General features: G+C 36.9%; 1 protein-coding gene across 1 annotated transcript in view; it reads left to right on the forward strand.

The window, feature by feature from the left end:
* THSD7B (thrombospondin type 1 domain containing 7B) overlaps positions 1–24,283 on the forward strand; it is a 905,223-nt gene that overhangs the window by 120,781 nt on the left and 760,159 nt on the right. The window contains exon 2 of the mRNA XM_037020802.2: positions 19,184–19,356. Coding sequence (XP_036876697.2) covers positions 19,218–19,356 — 139 coding nt within the window. The 5' untranslated portion in view covers positions 19,184–19,217. The remainder of the gene's footprint in view (positions 1–19,183; positions 19,357–24,283) is intronic.

Raw genomic sequence — 24,283 nt, forward strand, 5'->3', positions numbered from 1 at the left:
CTTCTGAAACTGAACCCCCGATATCTCTCCTGCCTCACATCTGCTGCTCTCACCTTCCCCTCCCTTTTGGCCACAGTTCATTCTTTCAATTGCTTAGGTCCAAAATCTTGGAGTCACCCTCCGTTCTTCTTTTTTATGTACATCTAATCCATCAGCAAATCTTATTGTCACTGTCTTCAAAATATTTCTAGTATTTGATTATTCTTACCACCTTCAGTCATAACTGCCTCATATCTAGTCACCCTATTTCTATATTTTCCCCGCTTGTAGTCTATTCTCAACACAGCAGCTACTGAGATCCTGCTAAAATGTGAGTCACATCATGTCACTTTTCTGTTCAAAATATCCCAGTGGCTCCCTATCTCACTCATAATAAAAGCCAAAATTATTTCAGTGGCCTAGAAAGGACCTGTACTCCTGCTTTTCTGGCATCACTTCCTTTATTTATTTCTCCTTTTGCTTGCTTGACTCCAGCTTCACTGGGTTTCCATGCCTCAGTAACTTGGCACTTACAGGTTGTACTGCCTGGAGCACTGTTTCCCAGATAGCTGCATAGCTCACACCTTATCTGCTTTAAATTCATTTTTTTTATGGCTATATTCTTAGCACCAGGGACAACACTTGGTACACAATAAGCACTCACTGAATATATACTGAGAGAATTAATTTATTCTGACTTAGGATAGGTGCCCAAAGGATAGTGATTTGGGTAGCAGGGGAGCCATCAGCCAAAGAAGTGAGATGGATCTATTCTGCCACATGTAAGAGACAAAAGCTGGCATAGAAATGTTTTATGTTAGGTGAAAGTCTAATTTTACGGTCTCATTATTGTGGTTTGCCTTCTATAATTGTTTCTTACACTTATTTCTTAGCTTTTCAATCTGTTTTCTCTTTGAACTGTTTTTTGATTTGTATTCAATTCATATTAATTGAGCATCTACTATGTGCTAGATCCTATGATGATAGGTGCTCAGTAAACTTAAGACAATACTACAATAAACATGTGTATTAGGTATTGCCATTATCATTTTGCAGGGCAGACAGAAATTGGGATTCAGAAGGATGAAGGGACTTGACTAGAGTCACAGAGTGAGTCTGTGATAGAATGAGGGTTTGAATCTGGTTCTCTTAGCTCTGAGTCAAGTTCACTCCATTTTGCAGTCTTTAATCTCTAAGCAGAATAGTCAAGTGTCTACTCTGTAAGAGCCATTATCGTGGGCTATCCATTATTATCTTCTTCCTTTTGGAGAAGAGATCTAGAGAAATAGAAAGGACCTAAGTCATTTATTGCCAAGTAACAAATTACTCTAACATTTACCATCCTAAAACAACACCAAGCATTTATTAGCTTACACAGTCTCTGTAAATCAAGAATCTGGTCTAGGGTCTTTCATGAGGTTGCAGTCAAGACATCAGTTGGGGCTGCATCATCTGAAGGCTTGATTGGGAATGCAGGATCTTCTTCCAAAGAGACACACACACACATGCCTGGCACCTTGGTACTGCTTGTTGGCTGGGCACCTCAGTTTCTTCTCATGTGGACTCTCAATAGGGTTGCTGGTGTATCCTCATGACATGGCACTTGGTGTTCCCCAGATAGGTAGTCAAGAGAGTATAAGGCAAAAGCTGCAATTTCTTTCATGGTCAACCTAGGAAGTCACCACCATCATTTACACAATTTCAAGTTCAGTGTGGGCAGGGGTTATGCAAGGTGTGAATACCTACAAGGTATGAATACCAGGAAGTGAAAATTGTGGGAGGCCATCTTGGAGGCTGGCTTCTTCCCCACATGAAAAATGCATTTACATCTTTCCCAGCAGCCCCTCCCCAAGTCTGCTCTTATGGCCCCAGCTCAGTGTCCAGAATCCCATCATCTAAAGTAGGCCCATGTATTAGTGCTATTAGTCCACAAAATCCTGCTATTTTAGGTCCCCTCCTACCTGTCAGGTCATTTTTCCCTCAACCTTGCAGGACATTAAACATTTAATAAACGTTGATTAAGTGTCTTTCTATGTCAAGAATATGAAAACTGATAAGGCAAAATCTTTATCACTGTGGAGTTCATGTTTTACTGGATGAAAAAGATGTGACTTTATTGCACAACATACTTTGGGATCATAAATTGGCTAGTGAGAAACTCTGGCCAGATGAGCTGGAGAAGATGCTGTAGATGAGGTGCCATTTGTACTAGCTCTTGACTGTTGCGGACAGGTTCATAAGGCCATGAAGTAGGGAAGAATATTTTACCCAAAGAGATAGCATGAACAAAAACTGCTTCTTCCTCCTGAAAATGAGCAGACTATAATGACATGATTTGGGAGAAGACCCTGATTTCTGTCTGCCCTGCAAAGTGATAATGTCAATATCTAATACACAAGTTTATTGTAGTATTGTCTTAAATAAGTTTACTTGAGCACCTATCATCATAGGGCCTAGCTTCCTGCTCTTTCTGTACTGAATTCTCTCACTTGGATAGTTTGCCTGATTTTCTACTTTCATGGATTTAACTACCAACTTAACAGGCCTTGTTTCCCAAATCATGTCTTTAACTTTGAGCCCTGTTAGTTCCATTTCTCTAACTCTCTAACAGACGTTGTTACTTGAATATTACATTACCTTAAACTTGTGACAAAGCAAAACTTGTCATCACTTTCCTTAACCACCTCTCCTTCCAACTCTTTGTTTCTCAGCTTAAAATACCTTCATTGTTAGCTATGACAATTTTCTTTCTTCCTACAATTTGCACAATGTTAGATTTTTTGCTGCTTCTCCAATTTTCCATTTCCACAGTGGGCACTCTAGTTACAACACATCTTTACATATGAGTTCCTTTTCTAGTCTTCTGTTTTGAGCCCCTCTTCTTTAATCTGCCCTGCATGCTGATGTCAGTTGTATCCTGAAGTAGTTTTATATTGCCTTCTATTGGAGAAACATTTGATCACTTCATCTTTGCCTATTGAGTAAAATCAGAAGCTTTCACTTTTCCTGCTTACCCTGTGGTTCCTTACCTATTTCTATCTAATTCCTATTTTTATTTTATCTAATCCCTAACCTATTTCTAAAGCTTACCCCAAAGCTCAGTACTTCATGCCATTCCTTCCTTGAAATTCTATGTTTTGCTCATGTTCCAACCTTGTCTAAAATCTATTTCTCTTTCAAAATCTTCTCCTTTAAGTCGTTCTAGGAATGTCGAGAAAGCATTGACACTTATACAGGCTACTTTGTTTAGTTAATGAAGTCTTTCCTTATTATATGTTCTGTAATTCAATTTGTTGCTAAGCATCCTAAAAGGAGGGGCTAAGTGCACTCCATCTTGGTTTCACCCAAGCCTAACACTCTATGTTATCTTGCATTTTGGTATTCATTAAATGTTTGATCATGGCAATATTTGATAAGAAATATTGTGTTAGAGTAAGAGCAGAGTCACAGGATTTTGTTCATTGTATTGATGAGATATAGTATCATGGAGTTAGGTATATGTTAGATTTTAATAGCATTCAAGGGACCATCCAGATCCTTTTGCTCTAGAAATTCATCTAATATTAACTAAAATCAGCTGGCAGTTGGGTTTAGGGCACTTGGTAGAGGTATCCATGGCTGGAACAACTATGAGGAGTGGGAAAGGGAGGCAGAAGTACTAAAAATCTTGATCTCTGTTTGAATTTAAGTTTCCATGATCAAACACAGGACCAGCTTCAACAAAAATAAATCAAACTGAGATTATCTTCTTGAAAGAGACAAGTAATTTACATTTATTTTAGTTTCCATGATAAAATATATAAAATTTACTCTGCAACAATCCTTAATTATTTATTCAGGGCCATGAAACCTAAGGATCTGCTTCCTGTATTGCTCCAGGCATTTCCATTAAAAATTGATGGTGACTCTGTGTGTTGATGAGCTTTGTGGAGCGCAGAGGAGTGGGGAATCATGTCCCCTCTTGCTACTTGGAGAAGAATAACTACATGGGAAACAACATAGTTTCAAAGTAATCATTAAAGTTTCCTCTGCAGCTGGTTATTTTCCTTCCTGAGAAAAACATAATTGATTGGCTTCTTTGAGCAGGCAGCATATGCTTATTAAGCACTTAATATGTGCTCCAACTTTCACCACTATTGGTGTTGGGTACATAGAGTATAGTTTTCAGATTAAAAAAAAACCATATGCAGCATTATCCTGATACCAAAACCAGAAAAGGGTACTACTAGAAGAGAAAACTAGAGGCTGATATCCTTGATAAGTATAGTTACACAAATTCTCAATAAAACACTAGCAAACTGAATTCAGTAGCACATTTAAAGGATTCACCATGACTAAGTAGGATTTATTCCTGGGATTCAAGGATGGTTCAACTAATGTGATACAGCACATTAGTAGAATGAAAGAAAAGAATCATATGATCTCTCAAGAACTGCTGAAAAAGCATTTGAAAAACTCAACATCCATTCATGATAAAAAGTCTTAACAAATTAGGCATAAAAGGAACATATCTCCATATAATAAAGGACTTGTTTGATAAACCCACAGTTCACATTGTATTAAGTGGTGAAAGGTTGAAAGCTTTTCCTCTAAGGTGAGGAACAAAACATGGTGCCTATTCTTACCTCTCCAGTTCAGCATAGTACTGGAAGTCCTAGCTAGAGCAATCAGGCCAGTAAAAGAAATAAAAGGTATCAGAATTTGAAAGGAAGAAGTAAAATTGTCTTTATTTGCAGATGACATAATCTCATATATAGAACACCCTAAAGATTCAATCCAAGAATTGTTAAATCTAATGAATTCAGGATATAAAATTAACATACAAAAATCTGTAGTATTTGTATACTCTAACAACAAATTTTCTGGAAAAGAAACAAATAGATCGCATTCACAATAGCATCAAAAAAAATACTTAGGAATAAATTTAACTGAGGTGAAAGATCTCTACTCTGAAAACTTTAAGACAGTGATGATAGAAATCAAAGGCAGAAATAAATGGAAAGGTATCCAATTTTCATGTATTGAAATAAAGAATACTGTTACTGTCAAAAGCCATCAGTAGATTCAATGCATTCCTTATCAAGATTCCAATGGCAATTTTTCAGAAGTGGAAAAAATTCCCATAAAATTTATATGGAACCACAAAAGACTCCAAATAGCCAAAGTAATCCTGAGAAGGAGGAGCAAGCAAGGAAACATCATATTTCCTGATTTCAAGCTATGCTATAAAACCATAGTCTTAAAGACAGTTTGGTACTGTCATAAAGACACACAAATAGACCAACAAAACAGAATCAAGAGCCGAGAAATAAACCCAAGCATATATGGTCAACTAATATTTGACAAGAGAGTCAAGAATACTACATGGAGAAAAGACAGTCCCTTCAATAAATGGTGCTGGGATGACTGGATATTCACATGTAAATGAATGAAACTGGACCCATGTCTTACACTATTCATAAAAATTAACTCAAAATGGATGACAGACTTCAATGGAAGACCTGAAACCATGGAACTTCTAGAATGAAACAGAGGAATAAAGTTTCTTGACATAGGACTTAATGATTTTTTTGGATATGAAAACTAAAGCACAAGCAACACAAGAAAAAATAAACAGCTTACTACATCAAACTAAAAAGCTTCTGCATAGCAAAAGAAACCAACTAAGTGAAAAGACATACAGAATGGGAAAAATGTTTGCATCCCAAATGTGTGATATAAGGGTTAATATCCAAAGTATATAAAGACCACATACAACTCAATAGCAAACAAAACAAATAACCCAATTAAAAAATGGGCAAAGAATCTGAATAGATATTCCTCCAGAAAAGATATATGAAAGGCCAACAGGTATATAAAAAGATAATCGACATCATTAGTCATTAGGGTAATGCAAATTAAAACCACAATGAGCTATCACCTTATGCCTGTTAGAAAGGCCATCATCAAAAAGATGACATAACAAATGCTGGTATAGATGTGGAGAAAAGGGAACCCTTGTGCATTGTTGATGAGATTGTAAATTGGTAGAGCCACTATGGAAAACAGTATGAAGGAACCTCAAATAATTGAAAATAAAACTACTATACAATTCAACAATTCTACTTCTGAGACTATATCCAAAGGAAATGAAAACACTCAAATATATATCTGTACTCCCATAATAGTTATTGTAGCATTTATTTATAATAATCAAGAAATGGAAACAACCTAAGTGTCCATTGATGGATAAATAGAAAACTAAGTTGTATAATATGAATATTTAGCCATAAGAAATGAGGAATCCTACCATTTGTGACAGTATGAATGGATCTTGAAGGCATTACTGTAAGAGAAATAAGTCAAAGACAAATATTTTATGATCTCACTTATGTGTGGAATCTAAAAAAATAAAATACTAAAAGCCAAAGTCATAGAAAAAGAGATCAGACTTGTGGTTACCAGAGGTAGGACAAGGGGGAAGTGGAGGAAGGTGGTCAAAAGTTAAAACTTCCCATAGAAGATAAATAAGTACTAGGGATGTAATGTACAATATGATGACTATAGCTAACACTAATATATGAGATACAGGAAGCTTTTAAGAGAGTAAATCCTGAGTTCATCACAAGGAGAAAATGTTTTTTCCTTTTTTCTTTTATCCATATGAGAAAATTATATTAGCTGAACCTATTTTCGTAATCATTTCACAATATACGTAAATCAAACCATCATGCTATATGCCTTAAAAACTTATACAGTGGTATATATATATATATATTATTTCTCAGTAAAATGGGAAAAATCTTTAAAATGAAGGTACTCTGAACTAAACATATTTCTACTATGTAAATACAACTAACATTCTTAGTGTTTTCTAAAAATATTCAAACATATTTTCCCACATAATTTTAATCAAATATAATATGAGGTCTTCTAAACTTATACATATTTTCCATATTTTTAGACTTGTAACTGCATAATATAGCTATACAATATTCCACTGAGAAGATATAAAAACATTAATCATTTTCCTATAGTAGATATTTAGGTTACTGTCCTTACATGTTTCTAATTAATATTAATAATAATCCCTGATATGAATGGTTCAGTACACAGGTTTTTTTTCCTGTACTTAGCCTTGTTTCTGGGTATATGTTGCCCCATCCAAATTCCCAAGTCCCCTGATCAGCTAAGTTCTAATCTGGCTGTTACTGGCTCAGAGCCCTGTCCTTCTCTAGAGAACTGCCTTTCAGCTCTGGAGGCATGTCTAGAGAGGGTGGCCATTTTGGTGAATGATGTGGAAACCATAAATAATGGGCAATGATTGAAAAAGTTGGACATATTTAGCCTAGAAAACAGGAAATTAGGAGTTTTGTCATGTGTCAGGCAAATGAAATATACTTTAGCTATAACTGCAAAAAGAAAGAGTTAAGATCAAAGGCTTAGATAAAGAAAGGAAACGACTATTCTGGGTTGAGACGCATGTCCTAATAATTGGAGCTAACCAAAAATAGAATGGGCTGCTTTGTGGGACATTGCATTAATTCCCTGTCATTAGAATTCTTCAATTACTGGTGTTAGAGAAGCTTTGAGTTATAGAGATCTCTACTAATATTCTTTTTAATTCTTTTGTGTTTATTATAATTTTGTTGGATTAGAATGTACCTTACTGCACCTATTCACTTCATTCATTCAACATTTATTATGCATCTACTCTGTCTAGATTTGGGCTACATGTTTGGAATACAAAATGAATAAACATGACCTCTGACTTCAGGAAACAAACTTTTGGTTGGATATTGCAGAGGCCACAGGAATATTGTTGAGGCTTTTGAAAATGCATGTCTCTTAAGAAGCTAGTATCCCAATGATTGCATTCATGCCAAGAATAAAATTACAGACATGTGACCCTGAACACTGATCTCAGGCATTCTCTTGGTTGTCCCTAATGGACCACTGCTAATATTCTTTAGACACTTAGGTGGTCATTGTTGAAGCGTTTGCTTTCTTCTGAAGCCTGTGGGTCTCCATGCAGTATGGAGCTACTTCAAGGGCAGCATACAAAGAAATAGTTCTTCATTCCCACACTTCACCAATGGACCTTTTCCCTCCTTCAAAAACCCCGCAGTTTTCCACCCTTCTGAGATTGAAAGGTTTAAACATACTTTCCAGAGTGGAATGGTTTTAAAGACTATATTATGTAGTAAATAGTTCTAATGAGCTATGGGTAACAGTAGTATAATTTCACTGAAGAGATCTCTCTTATTGCTGTTTAATTAAAGTCTTTCTGCTGATAGAAAGTTGTCTCTCTGGTGTTTTCTTTAATGCATTCATGATGCATCTGTCTGGGCTCCCTTACTAGAGATATCTTTCATTATAATCCACTTATCTAAGTTTGTAATTAAGCTTCTAAATGTAAAATTTCCACTGGCAAATTGCCAGGTACCTAGCAAACTTGTCTTCTTTCTCTGAGAGAAATCACTCTGAAAATTTTGCTTTTGTGTTTCGTTCATTTGATCATTTTTAAAGACTGTGTTTGTGTGTGTGAGTACACATACATATGCACACATTAATAGTGTAATATAGTACATGAAGATTGAATGGCTTTTTATTAGGACTATTAATTTCTGCCTGTTTCTGTGAAATTGGAGGTAGATAGTACTGAGTGAATGTACTGCATTTTTTTTTAAGATAGGGAAATGGCAAATAAAATATATTTTGAGACAATTGCCTTCAGGCTTTGTTGATCTGTTTAATAATACATCTAGAGACAAAAACAAAAAATCCCTGGAGAGGCTAGTAGAAAAATGTAATCTGTTTTCTATTGGTTAAGTATGTTCTTACAGCTTTCCTTGTGGTTTATGCAATAAAAGAAGAATCTAAAAACACCTTTGTATTTCAACTTAGTTTGGAATGTTCTCTTTCAGATATCACTCTATTCGTTCAGGAAGAATGAGGTGAGACAGGATGAGAGTAAATTCTATCAAATCTTCTGAATCTAATGAGCAAGTTATTAATGGTCAATGCCCAACCATATAAATGAAAATTTAAAAAAGATACTGAAAAAGACCACTAGAAAATTTCATAGGCTTATAAACATGTTTTTTTTTATGTCAACTGTAGACACTTTTTTCAATAAGTTCCCTTGCAACAGTAGATGCATAATTAATGAAGAGAATACAAAGCTATATTTATAGCTTAACTAGATAATTCTCCTGACATTAAATATTTAGAATCTTACATTGCACAAAATATTAATGAGTAATTAAGTATTTTTTTAATTTCAAAGGTCAATAGCATTTGAGAAGAGGATGTTATCTTGTTCACACATTCTAGTTATACTGAGTTCTTATAAAGCTCTTTAGAGTGTTAAATGTGAGCTCACAAAAGCTCACTTTCTCAGCATTCACATATTTGCACAAAACATATATAATAGATATAAATATGTACATATATGTATTTATAAAATCTGGTAAAAAGAGATTATCAAATTCTTCCCTGCACCTTTAAGCAGAACAGACTACAGACTAACACCATTATGTGCCAATTTTATTTGTTACAATATCTACACAAGTGATTGTTCTAACTTTATTACTCTTTATAGAATGTAATACTTTCAAACTGAATGCATTTTCTTTTTATAATTAACCTAAGCTCCTCCAGATTATATAGATTTTATTTTTTTCTGTAGTGATTACGTTTTTTTCATACTATTTTTATTAAACTATTTTGACTTTAATTATAGGTACTTTATAAAGAAAGAGTTCTCCACTTGAGGATTTAAAAAGTAGAGACAATATAGAACTTTTCTTATTCTTCCAATGGAGTGGGGGAGTGGAAATGTTTGTAATTTATTTATAAAGTGAGAGGAATTTTTCAGCTATTTACCAAAGCCCAAATAATTTTCAGGGTTTTACAACTACCAAGTTAACTTTGCTAAGCAAAATGCAGAGAATTCAGAATCTCAAACTAAAAGAAATCAACGATGTTATGAACCTCACCATTGGCCAGGACAAAATCTAACTTAAATGTTATTTAAGAGATAACCCACTAATTTCTCAATTTAAATAATTTCCATTTTCTTTAAGCTAAACAAAGTATAGTAGCCAGTAAAATTAAAATGACAAGCATACATTTTAATCAATGGTTTTCTTTTTTGCTTTACATGCAAGGGTTAGGATCCCGACAACAACTGTTATTGGAGCAGAGCGGCATTCAGTAGTGATAGTACTTGTTGCATGATAATGCAAGCAAGGTCCTTAGATGAGACACGGGAACTTATACATTGTAGAAACCAGTCCTGTTAGATATATTTTGTTTTCTTTGATTTCATAATTTTATTCCTTTCCCATAAAAGGCATAAAACTTTATGTTTGGGAGATACTTTGGGCTTTAAAAAAGTAATTGGTAACTTTTCATCTAAAAAACATGGAAATTTGATTCTTTAGAAAATGAGAATCAACACTTTTAATCCCATCTTAAATTTTCATCAGATAATTCTGTGTGTTGGACAAGATCTCATTATCTGTGTGTTTGGACATTGCTTCCTATGTTCCAAATGTTAGGATGTTAGAAATGACTTTTAATATATTTCAAAGTGGTCTAAATTTTCAGGTAGAGGGGCTTTTCTAGCTGGCTCTTTTCCATTGTATGCTAATGCCTCTTCCTTAAAATTATTGTCCAAGATTTAAAAATATTAACTAGAAAGAAAAGTACAAATGTAACTCCTAGTCCATTCATTCATTTAGCAAATATTTATTGAACACCTACTGTTCTCCAGGTGCCCTATTTAGGCACTTGGGCAAATAGCAGTGAACAAAAAGCAAGCAAATGATACCAGAGGAGATGAGAAAAAACAAACCAATCAATCTACACTAAATTGTCAGGTATTGATCTTTTCTGAGTGTTACAATCAACAAACAAACGTCAAGAGGATAGAGTGATTGCATCTGTGCTGAACAGCTGGTGGTCTGGGAAGATCTTTGATGAATAATGAAGCAAGGAAGCAGCCATGCGGATATCTAAGGAACCGGCAGTGTGAGGACTTTGAGAAGCTGTATCTTGAGGAACAAGAATGAGGCCAGTGTGTCCAGGCTAGAAGAGTGGACAGTAGTAAGAAGAAGAGGAAGCAAAAGTCCAACTAGCCAGGTCTTCACATTTTATTCTGTGATGGGAAGCCATGAGAGGATTCTAAGGAGGGGAGCGTGTTTTTCTTTCCCAGAGATTATCCTGGTTTTTCTGTAGAGAATGCATAGAAGGCGATCAAGAGTGAGAGAAGGAAACCCAGTTAGGAAGCTCAGGGGAGAAATGATGGTGGCTTACACTAGGAAGGTAGGGGCAAGGGAGGTGGAGGTGGCAGGACCCTGGAGAGATGGTGAAGGTGTTGCCAACTCAGTTTGCTGATGGCTTAGTTTTGAGAGGTGAGCAGAAGACAGGATGTCAGCATGATTCCTGGGCTTCTGCTGTGAAGTGTAATGCCACTATGAAGCTGGGGACACTGAGGAGAGAACTGGGCCGTGGACTACATGGGGGAATCATAGGTTCCATTATGTGCACTGCCATCACACACCCCGTGGACTTGTTCAGTGGTGAGTTAGCCGTACAGGTTCAGGGAACAAGTCAGGAGGAGAGACGGGAGTGGAGATGGAGAGATGGGAGCCTGCAGCCTGGTATTCAAAGTGTGGGGGTCTTGATAAGATCACTTGGAAAGTGAGCAAAGTTGGAGAAGAAAAGAATTCTAAAGACAGAGACATATCCATTTAGAGGTCAAAGTGAGAGGAAATACCAGAAAAGGAGGCTGAGGAGAAGTGGCCAGTGAGAAGTAAAAGGTGGGGGGAAGTTGGTATCCCTGCCCCAAGTGAAAAATTAATTAAGAAAGAGGAAGTGGAAGATTTTAACAATAATCAGGAATGCTAGGGGTAATGAGGCCATGATTCCCTGAGGGACTGAGTATTTTACATGAGGTGATGACAGGGTAGTTCTCAAATTACAAGAATGCATCCATAATACCTTCAGAATTTGTGGGGCTTGGCAACTGCATAGACAATAGCTACCTAAGTATGTTCTCATGTTAGACTGTGTCTGTATGGATGGATTTGTTCTCATTGGGCAGTCTGGGGCAGCTTACCGGAGTAATTTCTATCTTTCTCTTTTATTTATAGTTCATTATATGTGAAGTACCCTTTCTTCACTGCAGGGATACTTATAAAAAAAGATGACAGGTACTTTTCTTTGAATCCTGCATGTATTACTTGAAAAAGGCAATATGGTGAATAAATCAAGCTCACCTGCTTAGAAATAGGGACATGCACTCATCTACTGATGGGCACTTAGTTTGCTTCCACATCTTGGCTATTGTAAACAGTGCTGCAATAAACATAGAGGTGCGTGTCTTTTTGAATCTAAGAACTTGTTTTCTTTGGGTAAATTCCTATGAGTGGAATGGATAAAGAAGATGTGGTACATATACACAATGGAATACTATTCAGCCATAAGAAAGAAACAAATCCTACCATTTGCAACAACATACATGGAACTAGAAGGTATTATGCTCAGTGAAATAAGCCAGGCAGAGAAAGACAAGTACAAAATGATTTCCCTCATTTGTGGAGTATAACAATGAAGCAAAACTGAAGGAACAAAACAGCAGCAGACTCACAGACTCCAAGAAAGGACTAGTGGTTACCAAAGGGGAGGTGCAGGGAGTGTGGGTGGGGAGGGAGGGAGAAGGGGATTGTGGGGGTATCATGATTAGGGTACATGGTGTGTGTGGGGTCATAGTTAAGACAGTGTAGCTCAGAGAAGATGAATAGAGACTCTGTGTCATCTTACTACACTGATGGACAGTGACTGCAATGGGGTATGGGGAGGAACTTGATAATAAGGGTGAATGTAGTAACTCGTAAGAGTGTATACCAGTGATACCTTAATAAAACAAAAAAGAAATAGGGACATGCACATTCAGGTTTATAGTTTCAGTACATTGTTTGAACCCTGGGAGAAGTTCAGTCTGTAGAAGTAGAAGGAGGTACACACATACCAATGGACACGTATGTCTGTAAACAGACCCCCAGCATCTAGGGATGAGGATACTGTAGGAGTTAGAGTTGCTTTCAGCTCATGTAACAGAAAACACAAACACAAAAATGGCTTAAAACTAAGAGATCCAAAGGTTGACAATCTAGGACAATACCTGTACCTCCACAGTGGCATATGAGTTGGGTTCCTACTGCATCCCCACTCCAGCATTCTCAGCAGGTGGTGTTCATCCTCATCATCTCAGGATGTCTCTGGTACCTCCAGGCATTGTATCTGTGTGCCAGGAAGGGATAAGGGGGATGGAGCTTGTGGCAAGGAACCACATTTTTTCCTGTGAGGTTTTATATTTTTATTGGAGAAGGGATGTTTCCCTCTGTGCTTTGACACCATGCAAATCATTGACGCAACTGTCCTGTGGGCATGCTAACTACAAGGAAGCTGGAAATGTGACTGATACAGACACACACATATATACACGCACACATACGTGTGCGTGTATATATTTTAAACAGGACAAGTGGACATTCTGCAAAGGGAAAATATAGCAATGCTTGCCGCAACTACCAAGATGTAGTTTTGAAAGTTTTGGCAAACTGGTTTTAAGCCCTTTTTCTGTCTGTTATTTCCTGTGGCACAACTTTGTTCAGAGATATGTAAAATACTTGTGTGGACTTTGTGCAAAATTTTCTATGCCCTCATTATATGATGCCAACCTACTGCATTGTGCATTTATTAATACAGTAAATTGAAAATATTTAGCAGTGCAGTAAACCAAAAGCCACATGATTGTGTATTTTTGTGGTATGCATGCCAGTATCCTAGGCTCATATTGACTTAATTTAGGATTCTGCAGAGTGAACTGCGTGGAGGAAGAGACTGATGGTTAAAAGGCATGAGGAAGTTACTAAACATCATCTCATCATGAGGCCAGAGGTTACTTTCTCAGAAAAATAGAGATGATAATACACATTTTTTCTCTTTCAGGGGGTCAGTGTGAATCTTTAATGGGATTCTTGGTATGGAGTGCTTTTAGCTCTTCAGAAGTGTGGCACAAAGTCATGAGATGGGAGGTTTGAAAATATCATCTCTCATTCCTTTGCTGTAGGGCAGGATTGCATTCAGGCTGCTTATATATTTCTGGAGAAAAGATTTTTCTGAATTTTGAGAGAATGACGATAGTAACAATGGTAATCCTTTGTTTAGTGAGCACTCATTCTCTGATCAGTTTATGTAAATACTTTCCCTCTTTTACCTTTCCCCTAAGAGTTATGGGATGACTGTCCTCTTCATTTGGTAGATGAGGACCGTGAGGTTCTGAGGCCTGATAATCTGCCAGGGTCAGCATATGTGGTGCAATAAACAACTGGGGGCTGTGATGTCAGGCCTGTTCTGTAATCCAGCTTTGACATTTTCTGGCTAAGGTGACCTTAGAATAATTACTTAACATCCTAATGATTAGTCTCTTTTACATCTGAAAAAATAGGAATAATTGCTCATAGTATTCTGTGAGGATCATGTGAAATGATACATACATTGCCTTGTGTGAACTGAGAGATCTTGCATAGGGATTTGAAGGAGCTACATTTACAGGGTCATGAAAAATTGCTTGTATTGGTTTTGGGTTACAGTACTAGTCTCTCTTGCTTCAGAGGAATTCCGCTGAAACCACTTGCCTTCAGTTTACTACCTCTGTGACCCTGGACTTGCATGTAACCCCGCATGTCTCAGTTTCCACATCTCTAAAATGGGGGAAATATGAAAACCTACTTCACAGGGCTTTGGTGAAAGGTAATGAAGTATTTAGATCAATATTCTGTGTATGGGCAGATTATGAAAGATGAAATGGAATGCACAATATTGCAACCAGAAATTAGGCAGCTGGCTGGAAAAGGTAACGTTTCTGTGCTTTCTCTAGCAGTATGTAGTTAACAGTCACTTGCAACAGGCCACTAACTGGAGTCACCATCGTGGTCAGTTATACCAGCTTGACGCTGGGCATCCTTTCCTCCAGCGCTGTTGCTCAGCCACCTTTACTGAACCATCTTCTGTGCCCAGTTACCATGAGATGGCACTAGGGAGATATGCACAAGGCAGGTTTGCTTTTTGCCCACTCATTGCTGTTCCTTCAGGTTGAAAGCAAATTACAACAGTTGTTATTTTATTTTTTTAAAGTTTTGTGCCTTTTAAATATTTAAGGACTTCATTGATAAGAGTACATTTAAGAGAAAATGAAATGCATATGAGGTGTAAGAACACATTTTTCATACTTTGATTGGCCTTTACATAATTAGAAAACTGAGACTAACAGGAGAAATTGTTTATTTTTTTATTTCTCTTAGTATTCATCAGTTTAGAGCTAACCTTACAAATACATTTCAGATGCTAAGATACATAGTAAATAAGTTGATTTGTAAACCAAATGTCCACGATGTAAATTGTTTATGCCATCGTGGGTAGCACATGCTTCCTGCATAATATGTATTTTTTATCATAGTTATAGTATTTTTCCCTTTCTGTTATACAAATAGAGGAGTGGAGTCTCTAATTATTTCATGTATTCTCTCATTTTGTTTATTGTGAACTCTCATGTGGCTTTTCAAGTAATGGATACAAGAATGATTTCCAGTGTCTTTCAAGGAATAATTTAGTGAGTTTTAGGCATTTGGAGGAAAGAGAAGCAACACGGTTTACTGGTCAGATTCCATCCTGCACCTTCCACCAACTGAGCAGAGGTTCTCATTTTACTTATGTATGTGAAGCATATGGTGTGGCAAGGGCAAAAGCTTTATCCAATCTAGTTTCCCCATCTCTGTCCTCAAGATTCTTGGGAAAGGGGTGGTAGTGAGGTATAGGGTTATAGGTAATACAGACACTAAAAATGTGTGGGTGTTTTTAGGAGTACAGTTGCTGTGCTGTCCTTGATTGACATACTTTTATTCATTCTCTAAGACCTATATTTCAGATGTTTCAGGGGTCTTGATCAGTCTTTGGTTTCTACTGGCACTATCCATGTTAGTCGGTGCTGGCCAGGGATATGGTGCTCACAAGTGTCCAGTAGGCGCCACACTGTCCTGTGATCTTCCGTGGCTTGAGGTGAACACAGAAGAAGCTTAAAGACATTGGGTCCCTTGGCAAAATAAGTACAGGCTGTGGGCTGGTGAGAAACCTCAGAGGAGACCAGGGCTCCCAGCTGCCTGGGTTAAGTTCATTAAAAGTTTTTTTTGCATTAAAATCCAAAGAATGGTACAAAATTCAAGATATTTTTATACAAATTTTTGATCATTCTAGTTCAAGTACAGTCTCACTGGAACTCCTAATTCTTGTAAGTCTTTTTGTTTTTTTTTTAGCTTCCCACCTAAGGCCATTTAGAATGTAGCAAATATATAGATACATAAATAGGGTAGTTTTTGGTCCTTCTTCACTTTTGTTTATTTGACAATATTTTTAGCTATGCTGGGTGTATGTCTTCCACTAATGAGGATGGACAATGTCATCTAAATCCTGGTGATTTCCTGTCAGAAAAGAAGTTGCCTTAGCAGAGAGCTGGTTCTGCTAGCTAATTACTTTATTAATAGTAATAATAACAATAGCTTAGGATTCAGGACTCTAAAACACATTTTTATCTGAAGTTGTAGCCTTATAATAAATTAAAATTAATATCCATGTTGTCTACCCTTTAGCAAAAGCACAGCTGTGGTAAAATCATTCTCTTAGATGTTTGCTACAAGGAACAGTGTGGCCAGTTCAGTCCTCTAGGCCAGAGGTTTTTTGAATTGTGTCCAATGATGCCCTGAAGGTCCCATGAAATAACCTTACAGGTCACTCTTGGAGACAGTCAAGTAAGAGAGCTTTATTTTATTGCATTTTATTATTTTATTTTATTTCATAAGCTGGAACACTCCACTTTTATTCTCAATGTTATCAGAGGCAGGTTCTTGTTCTTGTCGTGAGAAAGAATTCAAGGATGGATACAAAAGTGGTTGAGTTTTAGGAGTTTATTGGAAAATAAGAGTTTAAAGAAAGTCAAAGTACTCACTTGGGAGTTAAACACAGGCAGACCCCAGGGGAGGCTGCCTCAAGGAAACAATAGGGAGATTTTTTCCATAAAAGGAGATGCATATTTATCAAGTAGGGTTAGGTTTCAAAGGGAACAGGCAGAGTCTTCTCAGAGTGGGGCTTGCTGCACCCTCACGTCAGGTGGGGGGAGTTTTGTCTGTATTTGTTCCATTGGAACTGTCCTGGCATTCATCCCAGTAAGGGGGGGACACAGCCGCAATGCTGATGCCATGGTAATGGGGGTATAATGAGCTTCTGGGTGAAGTTGGGTGAATGTTTCCTCCATCTTGTAACTAGCTGGTTTCAGCTTGTCTACAGTTTAATTTACATTCTCAGTCCACACATCCCACGAGAACAGCTTACATGCAGTATGTAAAATATAAGCCAACGGTCAGCCAATGTTCCCACTCCCTTCCCTGCTCATGTTTGGCTATCTACCTACTCTAACATCGTATTGGCATGTAATACAGAAAGTTGAAAAAGAGCTTTTGGTTGTTCAATACAGATTTTTTTTTTTTAATCCCAGGTTCCAGGCTGGCCATCAAAGAGCTGTGCACTTGAACTTCATTGCTTGACTCCTTGTAGAATCATTTTTACTGATTTGTGCTCTGCCACTGTACCCTAAGAGTGTTCTGGGAGTGCCAGGGGACTCCTCTGCATGTGGCTTGCCATTGTCTGTTTATTTGAAGAGGCGACATTCAGTATATTGCTCAGCACATCACCCGTATTTATGAGGACTCTCGGGGTAAATCCTATCAGTGCTTGGGAATGGGGCAATCGCTTTTCCTAAAACAAAAAGAAGATGTAATTTTCTCCTGCATACATTAAGGCTATAGTAGCTACTTCCTTTCTTTGCTCGGTAAGAAGCTCACAGTCAGATTTGCTGCCCACTTCTAGCAGTTTTGTGGGTAAATATTTGGGGCAATGACTTCTACCCATGATATCCTCTTACTATTCAATCTTATTACTGCTTCTATCCATGTATTTTAATATAATTTCCTCATACATGTATTGTGAGTATCTCAGATAGCCTAAATTTCAGGTGGAGTTATATTATTATCTTTTGGGAAACTCTGCCTGGTTACTCTATAGGCACATCAGACATAATATGCTCTAAAGGGAATTCTTGTCTTCCTTTTCAATCCTGCCCCTCTTCCCATTTCTCCTCTCTGGTAAAGCGGTTCCCTGCTGCAATCCTCCAGATTTGTAGTCTTGCTGTATTTTTTCATCTTTGCCCTCTCACAGCTCATCCAGTTGTTAACCAAATCCTTTTAATCCTGCCTCTGCACTACCTTTCACATCTCTGCCGATCCTTTCATTCGTCAGTACTTGCCTGGATTATTTCACCAGTTTCCTAAACTGGCCTCAGTCTTTTTAGCATCATCTACCAGTCATCCATTATGCACTGAGGTCAGTTATTTAAGTCATTTGCTCTCCTGTGAATCTTATTATCATTTACAGAATGAAGTAAAAATCCCCCACGTGACATTCACAGCTCTCTGTAATTGGGTCCTCAGTCTGTGTTCTAAATCTCATCTCCACCTGTTCCTCCCTCCCCTTCATGTCCATCCAGCAGCCAGTGGCCCACTCAGCAGTCTCCAAACACCAAATGCATTTCAGCGCCTTCCTTCCTGGAAGGAACATCTTTTCCTGCTCCTTCAAGCCCTTATTCCCTGAGGCTCTTCTCAAATATTACCTTGTGTGAGATTTCCCTCTTTTTTCTTGCCACACTAGACCTCATTGCCTCCTTCTCAACCTTCCCATCTGACTTTCTTAGGCACTCCTCACCCTATTGTGGACTTTGCCATGAATGCATATCTTTCTTTCTTAGTCACGAGTTTGACTGAGTAGGAGGAGGAAACATACTAGGTATCTGCCAACCCTGCTTTTAAAAACAAAAATAAACTGAACAGGAGACTGTGGAGTCCCTAGAATTAATAATGTCTTCAGTGGATAAGGACCGAAAACATGGCTAATTAACTGCTGACCTTAAAATGTGACTATTATATGTACTCTTTACAGCGATAGAAACTTGGTGATGCCATCATGATAAAGGTTCTAGCAATCAAGGCAAGTTTTTACAATTTCTGTATGGAAGAAACTTACCTACTTGCCTTTTTTTTTCTTTTAGGAATAGGCAATTCAAGAGGCTGACAATCTGAAGAATGTTTTCCAAGGGAAATTTGGTTGTTACTCACGGGATATGGAGGAGCATGAGGAAGCTATTTCTAGTACTTTCTCTTTTGCTGTTCCATGCAGCTCATTTGGAAGGCAAGAAGGAAAATCAATTCATCTGGAAACCAGGTAGGAATGTCCTGGCTATTCCTTTGACCTATTTGCATTAATGAAAAGAATATTCTCCATCCTTGTTTTTATTTGTAGAATAGTGGGAAATATCCAGAGAGGAAAAATAGACTCTTCTTTTTACAAATAAAGCTTACATTTGAATTTTATGTCTGTATAATTGTCACCTCCATCCATGATGCTTTTTATCTTTCTGGATTTTCATGTTACTGTCAATTAACATTTCGATTTCCATAGTCACATCTACTTCTCCTTTGTCAAATACATCATCACCGTGCAGCACATTTGTAGCAAAAGTGACATCTGAATTTAGTGCAGAGCCTCAGCTAAAAACACTTAGGACCAATCTGTATGTCTCTTTCTTTAGGGGTGCGAAGTAGTTAGCTATTTATCATTGAATATTTTCTAGCACAGATCCTATATATCTAGGTTTAGGAATATGAAAAATTCTCCTAATAGCTTTACTCATTAGTTATGACTATGAAGTTGCTCTAATGTGTTTTGAGATCCTTAGCTGTCTTAAATGTAAGTATATAAATAAAATGAGTTGAGACTCGGAGGCTTGCATATAACTTATGTTCTGAATAGTTCCTTAATTTGGCTGTGGAAGAGATCTGTTAAATTGAATTTTATTCATTTGAATTATGAACTCCATACATCTTGGCTTTTTGTGTCACTGATAGTTTTCTTTGCTCTAGATTTTTATTTTCTTTAAGTTTCATAATGAGATCACTTAAAATATTTATGACTGTTTCAAGAGTCCATTCTTGCAAATACAGATAACTTATACACTTAGTATCTTAGAATTGGAAAATGTGATGTTGCAGAAGAGGTGTGGTCCTCAAAGAGTTTTCTTAGACTCATTTGAAGTGTAGTCCTCAAAGAGTTTTCTTAGACTCATTTGAAGTGTAGTCCTTAAAGAGTTTTCATTTTCATTTTAAATCAGATAGTCTGCATGAATTATGCCACCATGGAAATATGTAGAAAGTGATATTTGTAGTATTTAAATGACTTTATAAAAATGAAAGGGAATTATGCTTTAAAGTGTATGAAGTAAAAACTCAGCACCATTAGCAATACAGTCTGGAGGAAATTTAATTACATTAAAGCCCCTATAAATTAATTTAATTGTGGGATCTAATACCACATTAGTGATTTGCATTTTTTACCTCATAATAGTTTTAGTTAGCTTTAGAAATAGTACTAAAAGTCAATATTGCATTTATGTGAATGGGGCTAGTTTGTCTTAATCATAAAAGATGAAACATTTTATCAAATATAAGTTCATTTATATGACTATCCCCTTGCCTAAAGTTCTCAAAAAAAAGCCATTAAAATGGAAAGTAGCAAATTTGGAACATGAATGAAATGTGTTAAGAAAATGGACTTATTTTGAAGCAAATTTGAAAAAGAAGTCTGCTTTTGGAACAAAATGGTACAGACCCACTCTAAAGTGGATAAATGGTTTGATAACCGTCAAACCTAAAGTTTCCAAGTTAAAATGCTTCCTGTCAGACACATTGGTTGCATTGTTCAAAATGAACATCTGTACCATCACTCTCATTTTCTCTGTAATTCATTACTTCTTTCCCTCCTTAATGTGCCATCTAAAAGGAGTAATATATATTTTTCCTTTGGTTTTGCTTTTAAACTACAAATTTATTGCTTGTATATGACCAGACAGTTTAAAAGTATAAAAAACTTAAGGTACGAAATTAAAAGCAAAAGTCCAGACTTTTGTATTTTACTTTCCAATCTCTTACGTATCCTTCAGAAATTTTCCTTGTGCATGCAAATACATCTGTATACATATTTGTGTATATAAATCATGCAAAATACACACACACAGAAAGCATTCCTATTATTATTAGTTAGGGTTCTGCTAACAGGCATTGGTACGTGCAAAGTAGGTAACTGAGAGGAGTTTAATAAGAGGACTATTTACAGAAGTGGGAAAGTGTGAGCAGAGTTTAAGAATTGGAGAGTGCCTCTGAGCTAGTATCAATCTTTTTGACTTCTGGATCTGCAAGGACAAAGGAAAAAAGCATTTTCTGGAATCGCAGAGAAAACTTCATGGAGAAGATGCCTGAAAGATGCCATGGCTATTAAAGGGATATATCCAACCTGTAGTGAAAAGTAGGAAGGCAGCTAAGGGAATAAACAGCTGTTGTCCTCACATCTCCTGCCAGGGTCCCATTGGCTCAATCCAACAGGAAGTTACAAGGCAAGAGAGCCCAGTGATGTTCCATACTGACCAGCATCTTGGGCATGGAGTACAGAAAGGTGGAGAATGGGGACCTGAAAATATCTAATTCCTATGGACATGTATGTACACACATGTACACACTTTGCTTCATACAATCAGAATCACACTATACATCCTTTTTTGCCACTTGTTTTCACCATGTAACAATGCCTTGATGAACATTGCGTATTAATTCACATGGGTCAATTTTGCATTTTAATGGTTGTATAGTATTCTTCAGTATTTTTATTCAGTAATTTATTTAGCCAGTGTTCTGTTACTTTATCTTTTCTTCTATTTGTTTGCATCTCAATTATTCTTCTACTATAAATAGTACATGAGTGCAATATTATTTTAAAGATAAGCAATACATCAATTTGAGCAGATATATACCCCAGAAAAATTGTGGGTCATCACCTTCAAAGACAGCCTCAACATCTTAGAACCTGTTACCTGCTTATGCATTAGTTTATTATATTTCATTTGGATTATTTTTGAAAAAACTATTGTAGTTGAAATTAGCTGCATTTTTGGAGTATATTACCAAATCCAGCAACTCAGGTCCAATGTAATGTGGAATTTAAACATTTCCATGAAGACTCAGATAAATATACTTTATTTTTAGAAACATAGAAGCCATTCTCTGGGTTTAGATTGTAGTGTCAACCCCTTAAGCTCTTTGCTAGCAGCTATTGTTTTCCTCCTGAGTCCATAGGTTAGATATTAGTGAACCTCATCCAAATTAGAGGCATTTCTAAGTGTGTCCTGGGTTTGGAAAAACAATGGATTGGTGAATAATAAGTGAGCAATATATTATATTGCTGAGGATTTCTGAGAGAGTCTGATGAGCTCTAGGTTGTGGGATCATTGATCCCAAGGCTGTTGAATACCTGTCATCTTTGTGATGAGATCTTCTGATCTATATTTGCTGCCAAGCAATCTATCATCCATGCCAAGAAAGAAAGATCACATCAAGAAGTGCATCAGATAAGGAATGATGTTGCTTGTTGTTCTAAGTAAATAGGTCATTGTTCATGTCTGCATGCTTTGTAGAGATGAACAGATCATGGTCTCAGGGACCACAGTCACTAGTGGTATCTTAAAAAATCCCTCAATATTGGTTCTAAGACTTTCAATCATTCCACTAATACTTGTCAAGTCCTTACTATGTATCCAGCACTGATACAAGCATGTGAGATAAATTGAGAGTAAAACAGACACATCTTCAGTCCCCATGAACAGGGCAATAAACATGACTGAAAAGTTAGAAAGAGAGTATGTTAGGTGGTGCTTAGAAGGAAAGATAAGGCAAGGTAGAGGGATATGCAGTGATGGGTGAGACTGACACGTTAAGTAGGTGGGCTGTGGGATGCCTCACCCAGGAGGTAACTTCAAGTGAAGACCTGCAGGAAATGAGAGAGCCATGGGGTTATCAGGGTGAAGACTATTCAAGACATTTGATGGTATCTAATGATGTTTTTGGTTGTTACAGCTGGGATGTACTACTGACATCTGTGAGCAGAAGCCAGGGAAGCTGCAAAACATCCTAAAATGCACAGGATAGCCCCTCACAGCAAAGTTTTATTGGGCACTGAGATATCCGTAGTGCCCAGCTTGAGAAACCCTGCTCTAACGTGAAGCCATGATGACGTACTGATGTGGGTGGGGGTAGGGAAGGGAAAGAGACACAGGGTGATACAGAGGCTTCGCCCTAGGCACCTGAAGGGTGGAGTCACCAACATGTAATGTGGGCTGACTGAGAAGGGGCTTGGTTCTGGGAATGTTACATTTTGGAGCCTGCTAGAAATTTATGAGGACATGTTGACCGGAAGTTGGATGTGTGGGTCTGATTTCAGAGGAAAAGTCTCTGCTAGATATGTAATTTTAGAAGTCACTGACAGAGAGGTAGAATTAAAATATGTAACCTTAGAAATGAAGACGTGGCCTTGAAGTTTGTGATCCTGTACATGTAGAGGATAACTTTCTAATGTAACTCCTTTGGGCCAAGTGATATTTTAAAAATATATATTGTGGTAAAATACACTTAACATAAAGTTTACCATTTTAACCATTTTAAAGCATACAATTACAATTCTGTGACATTTCGTATATTCACAGTGTAGTAGAAACATCACCACTTTCTAGTTCCAGAACATTTTTTATCACACCGAATTACATTTTGCAAGTGAGTTTATAAAAAGAATGGTAAACAAATTTTGCTATGAATAATAAGGTGTGAAAGGAAAAAAAAGCACATTTGTCTTTTTTTGAAAGGTTCTTTTAATAATAGCCTTAAATCATCCTAAGAGATCACTCAAGTATACTAGGATGAGCTAGAGCTTCATATGTGGGAAGACCCACATTCAAATCCTAAGTCTCCAAACAGGAGAAAGTTACTTAAGTTCTCTGAGCCCTATTTATCCATCCACAACTGAGGATAATAAATGCTTCACAGGACTATTTTGAAAATTAAGTAAAACAATGTATTTAAACACCTAATGTATAATGGCTACTCAATAAATGTTAGTGGTTATGTTTATTATTATTATATAATAATTTGATGTTTGAAATGTTTATTTTTGTTTTTACATTATGCAATTTTTACATACTTTTCTTCCTCAGATACACAGAAAAGGGGAGATTAATTTGACAGCTAAATATATTTCATTAATAAATGGTCAC

This window comes from Manis javanica, chromosome 7 (assembly GCF_040802235.1).
Source record: "Manis javanica isolate MJ-LG chromosome 7, MJ_LKY, whole genome shotgun sequence".
Lineage (NCBI taxonomy): Eukaryota > Metazoa > Chordata > Mammalia > Pholidota > Manidae > Manis > Manis javanica.